The sequence below is a fragment of the Malaclemys terrapin genome, chromosome 11, assembly GCF_027887155.1.
Source record: "Malaclemys terrapin pileata isolate rMalTer1 chromosome 11, rMalTer1.hap1, whole genome shotgun sequence".
Lineage (NCBI taxonomy): Eukaryota > Metazoa > Chordata > Testudines > Emydidae > Malaclemys > Malaclemys terrapin.
In genome coordinates, this window is record NC_071515.1 from 38,801,228 (window position 1) to 38,815,542 (window position 14,315).

Below are 14,315 nucleotides of genomic sequence, written 5' to 3' on the forward strand. Positions count from 1 at the left end.
TCTTTGGGTCTCAGTGGGATGAAAAGTGCTATATCAATGTAAAATGATGTTCTCTTCATTTAACCTTATTAATATGTGTGACAGGGATCTTTAGGAGCTAAGAAGTTAGTGCAGGTTTTGAAAAAACAGCTGTTTCTTACTGAACTGTCCTAAATTTTTTTTTATTACTTAATTTGAAAAAAACCCTATCCAAATAAATTATAACAATTTGGATATGTGTTTATGCATATCTATTTTGATTTTCTTAAAGTTAATTAAGTATTTTAGGAAAAAGTGTCAGCGCGGCTACAAGCAAGAGTTGGTGGCCGCACTCTGAGGCCACCAAAAAATTTGTTGTGTGAACCCCTGCTTTAGGCTAGGATGCTTTCAGAAATCCCAGTATTGTATTTCAATAGTGTCTCCTCTATACATCCCCTTTTCTTTTTCTTCCTTCCTTATCAGCGCAAGATTTTTGTAGACTTCAAAAATTGCTTGGGAGAGGGAAATTTATCAGTTTTTTTTCTGATGCATTGCTATTTTACAAACAAGACTTCTTGCTTCTATGTAACAGTATCTAAATTCTGTGCCTGAAAAATTATACTAGCTCTGGTTGAAGTGGCAAATTTACTAAAATGTGCTATGAACATGATCCTAAAAACTCTTACTAATGAGTTTAGCACTTGAGTACTCAAATTGTCATCTGTAGGACTACACCCAGTAGTAAGGGTTTGCAGCACCAGGTTCAATATTCAGATTAATTCAATATAAATTAACTAAAAAATACTGTAGAGGAAAAACATGATGCACAACTTGCAGAAAATGGTTTGATCTTATTATGAGAACTTTAGAGCAGAGCTCAGGCATTGCACTGATAGGCGCTATAGAAAAACCTGAGAGAGATTGACAGAGTAGAGTTTACATCATTAATTAAACAACACTGTTGTGTTGGTGGGAACTTTATATTTTGGTTCAGTTTTGCAGCACATTGTATCTCTCTGTCTCTGAATTGTGACTTAAAGAAACAGACCAGTGATCTGGGTATCTTAATTTTTGGATGCCCAACTGGACACCTTAAAGAAAAAGCACCTACCCTCTGGAAATCAGGCCTCTTCACAAAGTGTGCATCCAAAAATACAGTTCATTTTTGAAAATTTGGTCCACATTCATAATTTTTTAAAACAAATTTTAATAGTTCCATGTGGTGTTTAGACTTTTTTTATCGGTGGGTAGCAGAGTAATGTTTATCAATTGCTAACAGCACTCTGTTACAGACACAAGTGTACACTATAAAACCTCTCCTTCATTATTGTCATTATCCTGTGCTTGCTGCTACATATTTTATATCTGAGAACATTTTTAAAAATTACAATAGAAATGACCTTTTGTTTTTCATTCCCGAATGTGGAATGTTCTCTGGGAACTCTAACAGCGTTAAGGTAGTAAAGTATGCTGACAGATTTCTAAACAAAATACTTGTGCACAGCTGCAGAACATAAATCATTCCTTCCAGTTTCTGAATTTTATAAATTGTTATGTGAAAGTTACCTCTGTTCTTGTTTGACTTTAACGAGATTTTTTTGTTTAGGCAGAAATATTGTTGCTTCTCAGTTTTGCAAATATAATGCCCTTAGTTGTAATGATTACATAGCTGTAGTTCCTTCAAAAATGGTTTAAACTGCCAAGATATTTGTATTTTCGTAATAGTCAGCTCACATTGTACAAAATTTGGGGATAATGTCCTTTACCTGTCATTTATTTGTAAATCAAACGGATGCAAATGTTTTTTATAAAGTAGCAACAGTCGACCAAAAGCCAGCTAATAGTGTAGTCATATTCTTCTAGGAATAAGGGCCCATTATTTTTAGACACAGGTTTTGCCATTTTTCATATGACATACAGTACAGTGCTGAGGGATCAGGTTCCAGTGCTCCTACCATGCACTTCCTAACATGGATTTAATTTGAAATAAAATAAAAATTAGGAACGGATAGTCCTTAATGTGTCTACTGATGATGGTCTTTCAATGACACAGCATAGGGTGGACAGCTGAAAACCTCTGTGCTGTTGTGAGACACTTGGCAGGCAACCATGAGATGGTAGCATGTCTGCATGATCTCTTGTGGATTTAGAAATGGGATTTTGGGAATCCATTTATCTCACCCAGATGCTCACTTATTAATAACAATATAATATTTATAAAAGGTCTTAATACCAAGGCACTTGAGGCACTCTATAAGCAATTAATATATGATAATCCTATATAGTAGTTAAAATGTCATACAAGATAGATAATAAAAAGCCAGACAAAATGACAGCTATACAAATATGGTGGAAAATGCAAGGTGGAGGAGTTACCATCCATAGGTGATAGCAATTAAAATAGAAAACGTTCCTGAATTAGAAGTGTTTACAAATGTTTCTGAATGGGGAGGTGGTGGGTTAAGGTAAATATCCACAGGAAGTAAGTTCCTTACCCTAAGGCAGGGGTGGGCAAACTTTTTGGCCCGAGGGCCACATTGGAGAATAGAAATTGTATGGCGGGCTATGAATGCTCACAAAATTGGGGTTGGGTGATGGGAGGGGGTGCAGGCTCTGGGGTGGGGCTGGGAATGAGAGGTTTGGGGTGCAGGAGGGTGCTCCGGGATGGGATTGAGAGGTTTGGAAAGCAGGAGGGGGATCAGGGCTGAGGCAAGGGGTTGGGGCGTGGGGAGAGGCTCAGGGGTGCAGGCTGTGAGCAGCGCTTACCTCAAGTGGCTCCCAGAAGCAGCGGCATGTTCCTTCTCCAGCTCCTACACGGAGACACGGCCAGGCGGCTCTTCACGCTGCCCCATCCGCAGGCACCGCCCCTGCAGCTCCCATTGGAGTGCGTAGGAGCCGGAGCAGGGCCATGCCACGGCTTCCGGGAGCCAAGTGGTGTGGCCCTGCGCCCCAGCCAAAGCCCTGGAGCGGGGCCCAGCCATGTGGTGCAGCCCCTGGCCGGAGCGGGGCTGAGTCGCAGGTGCGGCCCCTGACCCAGCGCCCTGGCTGGAGTGGGGCCCAGCTGCGTGGTATGGCTTGCGGGCCAGCTTAAAACGGCTCATGGACCAGATCCGGCCCGTGGGCCGTAGTTTGCCCACCCCTGCTTTAAGGGAATGCAAGCCAAAGATTTTCTCAACCTCAGGTTTGATAATAGAATCCCCGGAAGGTGGATCGATGATGCCTGAGTAAAGATGTCTGTCACTACAAGACTAAGGGTACATCTACACTACAGGGGGGAGTCGATTTCAGATACGCAAATTCAGCTACGTGAATAGCGTAGCTGAATTCGACGTATCGCAGCCGACTTACCCCGCTGTGAGGACGGCGGCAAAATTGACTTCTGCGGCTTTCTGTCGGCGGCGCTTACTCCCACCTCCGCTGGTGGAGTAAGAGCGCCGATTTGGGGATCGATTGTCGCGTCCCGACGGAACGCGATGAATCGATCCCCAAGAGGTCGATTTCTACCCGCCGATTCAGGCGGGTAGTGTAGAATTAGCCTCAGAGAAGAGGTCTCGAACGTAGTCAGATAGATAGATTATAAGACCAGAATGAACCATTGTGGTGATTTTGTCTGACCTGAATAACACAGGCCATAGGACTTCCCTGAATTAACTTCTGTTTGAGCTAGTGCACATCTTTTAGACAAACATCTTCTGTTAGTGTCTTCAAGATGATAGTCAGAAGTCAAGGGGGTATATGTGATGCATCAGACAGCATCAGTGCCAGCAGATACTTGCCTACCAAAAGTTGTGGTGTAGCAGAAGACACTGTCATCTACTCTCAAGTGTGATTGTGTTTCATAGATCCTACAACATGCAGAGTGCCACTGACTCCCATCAACTGCAATGGGAGGTGAGGTAGCTCATCATCTTGTAGGATCAGTAGCTCATGGGATCAAAACCAAAGTTAAGGGGTACCTGATAGGAGTAGAGGAACCAGTGAACTGACACAAAGCAGCTGCAATGAGGGCCAGAATCGAGCCCTATTTTTGTCACAGAACATTGTAATTTAAAACATCTGGTAAATTGTCAGCAAGTTACAAGACAGACAGAACCTAGAAAACCAATTTATTTTTATGACAAACTCCAAAGTATATGACAAGAATTAAAGTTTGAGGTTTGCAAGATTTCCATTTGGAGAGATACTGGTGGTATTCTTACGGCATCTGATAATTTTTACTATGTGAAGCTTGTACTCAATATAAAAGGAATGCAAGTTTTTTGCAACTTCTTCAGTATTATTTATATGCTGTGAAGTGTATCAGATTGCAAATCAAGGATTAGCTGGGATCAATGTAATTAGAAGATTTGAAAAAGAAGAGAGCTCAGTGGAATAAAGTTACAATATTGCTTCTTATACAGATTGATACCTTCCAGTTCTCTTGCTTTCACAAATGTAGGGCCTGATCCTGCTAGCATTGAAGTCTATAGGAGTTTGGCCTCTGATTTCAGTGGAAGAATGTAGTATCCCTTTACATAGTTTGTGAGCCCTCTTGTGACACCATCTTCTAAAACAAACACAGAATACAGGGAACTCCACTAGAGCTCACAAAAGGGATACACCCAATCCCAAAACACTTTAGAGAAGAACTAGGTTGTTAATAGACGGAATGAAAGTTGATTGATCTGACCTTAAGTTAAATATCTTTAAGGAAACATTTTCTAATGCAAACTTTTTTTAAAAAGCATATTTAAAGAAAGCATTATGCTTTTTCTTCCCAATTTTGCACGTCTATTTATAGTAGCATTAGGGTTCTGTGTAGATTGGCCATCTTGCCAAGTGGTATTCTATTGCTCTTCTTCCACCTTGTTTTGAAAAATACCTTTACAAATGTCTAAGTAAAAAAGAGAAAACTCTTAGCTCGAGCGTTCATTTTTATACCTCCCTTTTTGTAGCTTTTAAAATGCCAATAATACTAGCATAGATTTTTGTACAGTTATCTTGCTGAATTTAACAACGCTTCTGCCGGAATGTGTTTACCTTGTTTTTAATAGTGTATTTAGATAAGTGTCATTATTCTTTCAGATACTGATGAATACCGACCACCTGTTTGGAAATCTTACTGTAAGTATTAAAACAGATTTTTTTAAAAATATTGTAACAAAAAACTTTCATTTCTAGTGCTTTTAAAATAATTGAAATACCATTTTTATCGAGATCTGAGCTCAAGAAACGTTGTGCATTAATATGAAGAATAGCAGGAAATGTTGTCATTTGGAGACACTTGCACTCCTTGATGCCAAAGGCCAAGTGCATATGTACAGTCCCTGGGGTTGGATTCTGTAAACCTTGTTCACATGAGTGTTCCCATTAATGTCAATGAGACTACTTGCACAGGTATGGCCTGCTGGCATAGTGCCTAAGGGCGTTAGTGACCCGGATTCTTGCACGGGAGAAAGAATCAGCCTTTATTTAACAGCAGATTTTCAGTGTGTGTGTGTGTGTGTGTATTTGGCCACACAACTACTTTTAAAATGCCTCTAACTCCTACATTTTCTGACATATTTTTGAGGCTAGATGTCCTTCTGAGACAGGGGCAGGCAAACTTTTTGGCCTGAGGGCTGCATCGGGTTTCCGAAATTGTATGGAGGGCCGGTTAGGGGAGGCTGTGCCCCCCCAAACAGCCAGGCAGGGCCCGGCCCCCGCTCCCTATCCGACTCCTCCTGCTTCTCGCCCCCTGATGGCCCCCTGGGACTCCTGCACCATCCAACCTCCCCGTTCCCTGTCCCCTGACAGCCCCCGGATCCTAACCCTGACTACTCCCCACCACCTCATCCAACCCATCCTCTCATTCCTGACTTCTAGAAAGAGACCTTCTAAAAACGTTAAAATATATTACTGGCACACGAAACCTTAAATTAGAGTGAATAAATGAAGCACACCACTTCTGAAAGGTTGCCAACCCCTGGACTAGAGCCAGCGCTAGGCATAAGCTTAGGGCCCCAAGCAGCTCAAGGAGCCCCCTATTAATTATTAGTATGTGTTGTATGTGTAGGGCCCTCCCAAAAATATTCCTGCTTCGGGCCCCGAATGGGCTAGCAACAGCACTGCCAAAGACACATGAAAGCAGCACTTAACATAATGAAAGAATTCACCTGTGTAAGTTGGGACTTATTTTGAAATAAATCAATTTTTTTGGACGCTGGATCATGACAGCACATCATGGAATCTATTCTACTGAGTTCAAGGTTTTAAGTTTGTGTTTAACCTTTGACTAAAAAATGTATAAGCATATTTTTGAAGTGTAAGATGTTACTAAAGTTTATAGAGAATGGATTAAAATAATTCTTCTAAACTGAAAATATATAATAGAAATAAGAGGAAAAAAAGACCTTTTAAATCATTTAGTTCATGCCTTTACTAATGCAGGATTATTTTCTACAGCAGGGGTTCTAAAACTGGGGTTCGGAACCCCTCAGGGGGTTATTACATGGGCGGGGGGCACGAGCTGTCAGCCTCCACCCCAAACCCTGGTTTGCCTCCAACATTTATAATGGTGTTAAATATATAAACAAGTGTTTTTAATTTATAAGGGGGGGTCGCACTCAGAGGCTTGCTATGTGAAAGGGGTCACCAGTACAATAGTTTGAGAACCGCTGCTCTACAGTATATATTCTAGGGTTACCATATCTAATAAATAAAAAAAGAGGACCCTCCACGGGCCCTGGCCCCGCCCATTTCCCCACCCCTAGCCCCGCCCCAACTCCGCCCCTTCCCTGCCCTAACTCCGCCCCCTCCTCCCTCCCACTCCCAGCCACGGGGAAAGGGCTGACCCAGCGCTACCGGCTTCACGGTTTGCCGGGCAGCCCCCAGACCCTGCGCCCCCGGCCGGCGCTTCCCCAGCGCAGCTGGAGCCCGAGAGGGGAAGCGCCCAGCCGGGGGCGCAGGGTCTGGAGGCTGCCCGGCAAACCGTGAAGCCGGTAGCGCTCGGGCTTTGGGCAGCCCCTATGCCTCCGGACCCTGCCCCTGCAGCCGGGCACTTCCCCTCCCGGGCTCCGGCGGCGCAGGGTCTGGAGGCACGGCCCGTAGCGCTCGGGCAGCCCGGCTCTTAAACAGAGCCGAGCTGCCCGAGCGCTACCGGCTTCGGGCAGCCCCCACCTGCCTCCGGACCCCGAGCCACAGGCCAGGCACTTCCCTTCCCGGGCTCCAGCTGAGCTGCTCCGCTCCTCCCCTCTCAGACTTTAAGAGCCGAGCTGCCCGAGCCAGTGCCACCGGCTTCGGGCAGCCCACCCTGCCTCCGGACCCCGAGCCGCCAGCCAGGCACTTCTCCTCCCTGGCTCCGGCGGCTCGGGGTCCGGAGGCGGGGGGGCTGCCCGAAGCCGGTAGCGCTGGCTCGGGCAGCTCGGCTCTTAAAGTCTGAGAGGGGAGGAGCGGAGCAGAGCAGCCGCGGGAGGGGAAGTGCCCGGCTGGCGTTTTCCCGGACATGTTTGGCTCTTCGGCAATTCCCCCTGGACGGGGGTTTGATTGCCAAAAAGCAGGACATGTCCGGGGAAAAAACGGACGTATGGTAACCCTAATATATTCTAAGTCTAAATGCACAGAACTTCCATCTCTTCTGAAACGTTCACTTTCAGTTTCCATGAGTCCTGCAGAGATTGGATGTTTCTGTTCCAACAGGCACTTTGTAGACAGCATTGCCAACCCTAAACATTCAAAAATCATGAGTCATGCTTCAAAAAACCCAAAACATTAGTGTTGGGGTTTTTTTATTTGCCATCTGGTTTCTGAGCATTTAAGATGAGTTCAAGTAATAGTTTCAAGCTTTTCTCTGCCGCCATGAAGACTAGAAACTTACATTTTTTTAAAAAATCCCCAAAGCTGAGATTCTTATATAATCTCTAATTTCCAGGCACTGGGCCTTTAACTAAAACACCTAATACTGTGAGACTCAAGATACATTCAAGAGAGTTGGCAACACTGCATAGGCCTTAAAATTTTAGCAACTCCAGAACCTTTTAAAACTTATTTTAAATTAATTGAAATGAATGAAAAATAAGCAGCAAGGATGGGAGGAAATGCTAAAGATTTTCCCCCAGCTGTCTTTGGTCTTCTCTTTAGATGGTTGAATTTGAAGGAACTGAATGTGAGTAACAATCTCCAACCCATTCAACTGCTGTCACATAATTGCGGTGGTTGGAACCTCAGTCTGCATCTGAACATAGAAGCAATCTCTGTGTGGCTTTGAATCATAACTTATTACATCAATGGCTTGCCATATGTCAAGCCAGTCACTTAAAATAAAGGCACTTACACATGAAGTGACTTGAAGCAGGCTTTTGCCTTGTAGATGATGGTTAAAGAATAAAATTGAGCACATTGTAGCTTTAATATTAAACATCATTAATCATAACAGCCGTTCATCTAGTGTTTGTCACCAAGTTCTGTATGTTTTGCTTTCAGTTGCAAATATTAATAATAAATCACAATACTGTACCTTCTGTGAACTCAGTGAACTCTGCCTTTTCATTCATTTTATTTTACACCATGATCTATAATGAGGTGTCCAACCTTTACAATGCCAAAGCCTCACTGGCAGCTAGCCCAGTACTTAAAGCAACACACATCATTTGTAGATGTAACTTATGTTTTTCATAATTTTCCATAATTAGAAGTAAGTGCACACAGTCATATTATTTGCCTGTGTTGCTGTCTCTCGTGATGAATGAATAGGAATGTCTTATTCGAGTTCACTAGCAATAGTAGCGGCAAGGAAACAGCAGCTGATAGATTGGTTCTCATGCAGCAGTTATAGGAAAAGGATAGAGAGCACATTTTATAACTTGACAGACCACACAGTGTGTTCCTGACCTGCAAAGAATAAAAGGCCCAGTCTTTGAGGAGATCATCTTCAGAAAATCTTTCTAATGTTGATGTGAGGCAAGAAATGATTAGCCTGAATTTTTTAAGTACTCTACAAAGCGTGTCACTTCCATCATCACATTTTTAGATCTAAAATTATCCATTTTCTCTCAATTTTTTCTTATAAAACCTGAGCTAGTTCTCCACAGGTATCAGATTTGGATCAGGGAATAATTTCTTCATTTGTGGCATAAAATATTATTTTTATAGCTTTATAGAAACTGGGGAAAATAAATGTTCATGCTGTACTTCCAATGAAAAGTTGCAAAGTTTACATTATTTTGCTATTTTTCATCACTTTCAAAATCACCCTTTTCATATCTATGCAAAACAATTTTTAAAAATGGTGAAATAGGTTTTAAATGAAATGAAGATAAAAATGTTGCTTCCCCCACCCCCATTTGGAACAAGGATCTCTAGTGTGAATATTTACTTGTCATCTAACACTGAGCCATTTTCTCCATTGTGATGCTTATATTCTTAGCATCTTAATGAAGTATGAATGTCAAAAAAATAGTTATGGTCAAATGCCAAACATAATGAAATAAAATCTCATTGGATGAACTAATTTATGTTCTTATTACGTGAAAGAAGTGACAGCACATGTTATCAGAGTTGTTTGCTAGTAATATTGTTTGAAAGATAATTTAATTTTAAGGGATTACATCTGTGTCTATTTCAGAAAGAAATCTAATCAGATCCAAATTTTTGTAAAGATAAAATAAGTATCGACAGCCTCATTTTTTAAGGTGATTTGCCAAATCAAGAGGAGCTGAATGTCCCTCCTTTATAGCAAAGTAGCATGTTACTATCATAAATTTACAACTTACTTTTAAAAATGCCTTGGTCTCGGTGAGGCTCAATTTTTAAAAGAACAAAAATAGATATTTTGGTATGTTTACTCATTTTAAAATAGGTTATATTTTAGGCCTTAACGATGGGAAACTGCCCACTGAATGACCACAGGTTCACAGCCATAAATTACATTTTGTTTGCTCAGAAAGGTTAGTGAACAATCATAAAGACATAGGGCCTGATTCTACAATGATCTGAGTTTCTTCTGCAAGGTCCTGAATAGCTTCAGTCCCAAGTGAAATCAATGGGAGTTGAAGGTGAGCAGTGCCTTGCAGCACTAACTGAATCCTCTTGCTGAAGAAAGGAGTTGTAGAACCAACATGTTTTTGATGTATTGTAAAATGAAGTTTGCATTGATCATAACTTCTGTTCTTTTCTGCCTGAGTCTAGTTTTTTCCCCACCTTGCCCAGTTATCACACAGTAATTAATTAGATAAATGAATTCTAATAGCAAGTGGTTTCTGATTAGTTGTGAATCAATTATAATATCTTGGCCTATGTATCCCTCTGCACAAAATCTTGCAGCAAGTATTTTTTTTAAATCAAAATTTAATGTTTTCAAATGCCTAATTTAACAAAAACAATTCTGTGTTAAGCAGAAAACTGAAATGTATTTAACTTCTGCCTTCTCTCAGTGTATCAGTTGCAACAGGAAGCTCCCCATCCTAGAAGGATTACCTGCACTTTTGAGGTGGGTATCATGATGATCCAAAGCTTTACATTGTCCACAAACTCCAGATCCATCCACACACTGTACATTCAACAACTGCTACAAGGGAGACATTGAAGTATTATGGAGAGGGCAACTTGAATACATTGCTTTTTCTGATGTTAAAGGGGCACCATCAACTGGAAATCTGGTTAATTTAAAATAAGAGTTAAAAAGACTTTCAGGTACTACATCTTCCCCCTGCAATCACCTGGTAACTTTAGCAATTTTTTTTTTTTTTTTTTTACAGTTACACTTTTTTTTATTTTTAGAAAACATTTCTCGGTCCTCTCTTTTGTGCGAAAGACCCACACAAACAGGGGAAACTGACTGTACAGGGCAATACCAAGACTGTCCCTTCATTATTAAGTGCACACAATAAATACAATGAAAGAACAGTGAATTCCTCCTCCCATCCCAATCTTTCAGTTATAGTCACCTGAAACATTAGACAGAAAGTGTGGGCCCTGATGCTTCAGTTGTGGAATCCTATTGAAGCATAGGGAATACCCATGTGTGCAGAGGGTCAGCTCATATGGCTCGGAATGTAGGATCAGGACCTAAAGTGATACTGTCCCTTTAATGCTATTTGACAAGACTAGCACTCTTTCATAACTGTTTTGAAATTGTAGATTAAAATATTATTGTGTTTTAATTGATATTGAACATCCATGTCAGTAAGTTTTTATGCATAACTCTATCCCATCACTACCTCTAGGAACTTGGGAAACATCAGTGTCAATTTTAAGAATGCTGAAATGTTGGGTTTGACTCATTAAATTATATTACAAAACACTGCTCGTACTAAACCATTGCAAGTTATTGAATTGTTCAAATTTTATTGCAACGTTTTTATCATGCAACAAGAGAGAGGAAATTAATCTCTGGAATGTGTTTGTCATGTTGACAAAGCATTAAATATAGTGGAGCATGGTAATGTCAGGGGCATTAATTGCTTATAGCTTAGATCACAAAGAAGATTACTTTACTGACTTAAACAGGGATTTCTCTGTACTCTCTTTCAAATGCCCAATTGTAGTTCTTCCAAATAGTCTGTCAACTTCTCAGATAAAAAATAGAGATTTAATGGGAGTCAAATGCTTCATTTTAATGGAAACACCCTAATCTTCCATGATTAACCTGGCAGGTTTGCATTTTTGCAATAGGTGGTTAGCTATAGTTGATCGGTCTTTCATGTAGCTATATCTTGATCAAGCGTGACAGACTAATTTTTTATGGAACATGTCTCAGCAAGAAAAATTCGTTTAAAAAAATGTTTTGTGCTGTTAATGAGTTTGCTAATACGGAAACAACATCTAAGCTGTTATTGTTTCTGTACAAAAACCTTACACATTAATATTGAAGTTGAGATTTTAATCACATAGAAATAATTACATTCACAGTTTTTGTTTCCACTTCAACCTTTCTATTTTTCCTTTCCATGTATTCAGCACAATAGGATTTTTTGTGATATCACTCAAAATTACACACATTCATTTGGGTATGGCTGCCCCACACAGGCAGGAGAAGGGTTAAGGCAGCCTTGGAGAGGCTGTGCAGAACTCAGCCAATCAAGAGAAGGCTTGCTGGAGCAGCCCGTATATAAAGGGCTGCTCAACAGAGCAAAGGCAGTCTCTTCCTGAAAGACAAAGGGGAAGAACTGTCTGCTGAGGAGCACCGGAGATATTGCAGTGCTGGGCAGGGTAGCGGAGCAATAGGGGAGCTCTTGGCTGACCATGGATAGACTGAGGCCCTGAAGCAAGGAAAGGGAAGGTGCTAGGACTACGGGGGAAGAGGCCCAGGGAATGTAGTCAGCGGGAATAGGAGGAGGGGCAGTAAGCGGCTGCAAGCTATAGGGTCCCTGGGCCGGGAGCCAGAGTAATGGGTGGGCCCGGGTCTCTCCCACTCTTTACCCCTACTTGCCAATGAGGAGAGTGGTCTAAATCCAGACTGCAGTTTTCCCCTGAAGCCAGGGATTAGACTAGAAACTGCAACTGGCCATTGAGGCTAGTGGAAGGACTGAGGGCTGCCTGTCCCCAAAAGGGGGGAGACAACGGGCTGGGGCACAGCGGGAGGGCCGTGTCCCAAAGAGGACAATGCAGTCCGGGAGCGACACGGGTCCAGATAGTGGAAACGGAGGAGGAAGTAGAAGGGGCGGCTAGTGAGGCATCGCTAGTAAAAGGTGCCCTGGTGGTCCGAGAGAGCTAATTCCCAGCACGACCAGCAGGAGGCGCCGCGCTGGTGGGTCTGCACCGCTACACTGCCCTAAACTGTTGCTAGGTGTCAAGAAATAACTGCTGCTGTCCTCTCCAAAGGTTCCTGTGTTTCAGTGATGGGTGAAATGTATCCAGTGTATATACATTTTAAGACTATAAAGCACTCTGGGCAGGCTAATAGCATAGACTGTTACATTTATTTATTTTGATGAGCTGTATCTTTACATTTCCTGGCATTGTCTGTTGATGTAACGAAAGACCATATTGTAATACATATGGATACTGTTGTAATGGGTGCCACTCGGGTACCTTGACAGTATGGGAACCTGATCTATACATGTCCTAATTTTTGTGAATTCAGAGTCTCAACTTTACTATTGATATGTATAGCTTTCAGGATAAGCTTTCCTTCTTAAATAGAGAAATACAAAGTATGCAGGAATAGTGCAACCAGAACTGCATGGAGTGGCCTTATAGGAAATAAAATGATGACTGCAGTTTTGTGCACAACATGTATGCTTCATGGACTTTTTTCCCCCCACAGTGGAGAGTTACCTATAATAATACAGAGGAGTTCTAGCCTTGTTTAGCTTAATAGATCTCTCAGGAGCACAGCCCATGCTAATTTGGCTGCAGGACGGTGTTTGTGTTAATCATTAACGTCCTGGGAAATGAGAGATCATGAGCAGGAGTCATGCGAAGATCTCCTTTATAATATTAGCAATACTACTAGACTGCCAAGGCAAGACATAAGATATAAAGTCATATACTATAGATAAACATTTTGAGCATCTGTTTCAATTGCAGTAATGGAACAAGCCTAGAACACCAGCTGGTCATTCATTCAAATTCTAATCAGATCCACACTTGTATTATTTTTAAAATTAGACAAGATCAGGCCAATTCATACTGGGGAGATCTTCAGGCATCCAGATGCTGCCACTTCCATTACAATTTACCTTTACTTAATTTTCTCATCTCAAGATGTATGTGTATTGCTGCAGTATCATTGAGTTTACACATTAGTTTTAAATTTTTATAAGCTTTTGTACAGGTGGCAAATTGCAATTCATGGTTATTTTAGGAAGAAATAGGCTGGAACTGAGCAGTGTTCACCCTGAATTAGTGATCCAAGCTCTAGAGGGTATGTAGGTTTACTATATAGTACCTAGAAAGGTCTCCAGGTTTAATCCTATAATTGTAAAGTCTGTCAGTCTCAACAGAGACGAGTGTTTGTAGGATCACTTGTGAATATTCATAACACCAAACTTCACACACATTAGGGACAAAGAAGCTAGTGTAACTCTAGAATGGTTTTGTCCCAAAACATAAACTGTAGAGTAGAACATGGTCTTGATTTTAATATGGGATAAGAAATGCATATCTGCAGTTTTTAGGAATCATGTGGGAATTGAGAGTTGAACAAAGCAGATATGTGCAGGATATAATTTGTGGCACATAGATAGCTGTTGAGTGTAAAGTTTAAGGTATTTTTAGGGCCCTTCATTTTCAGTTTTTATTTTATTTAATTTTTCCGGGGAATTTATCAGTAGTTATCACCACAACAAAACCAGGTGAAAACACTATTTAATAATTTTTCTGGGTGAATATCGGGGTTTATTTTGGTGGCTGGAAAGATGGGGAGGGGGGAGTACTCAGTAGATTAATGCTCTGAATTC

At 41.4% G+C, this 14,315-nt stretch overlaps 1 protein-coding gene across 2 annotated transcripts in view; it reads left to right on the top strand.

Annotated features, from left to right (window-relative positions):
- CHN1 (chimerin 1) overlaps window positions 1-14,315 on the top strand; it is a 159,322-nt gene that overhangs the window by 23,098 nt on the left and 121,909 nt on the right. Inside the window, exons 2-3 of one of the 2 annotated variants that reach the window (XM_054043793.1) lie at window positions 5,023-5,061; window positions 10,347-10,402. In XM_054043793.1, the coding sequence (XP_053899768.1) occupies window positions 5,023-5,061; window positions 10,347-10,402 (95 nt within the window). The remainder of the gene's footprint in view (window positions 1-5,022; window positions 5,062-10,346; window positions 10,403-14,315) is intronic. The other variant, XM_054043794.1, reaches the window with a different exon arrangement.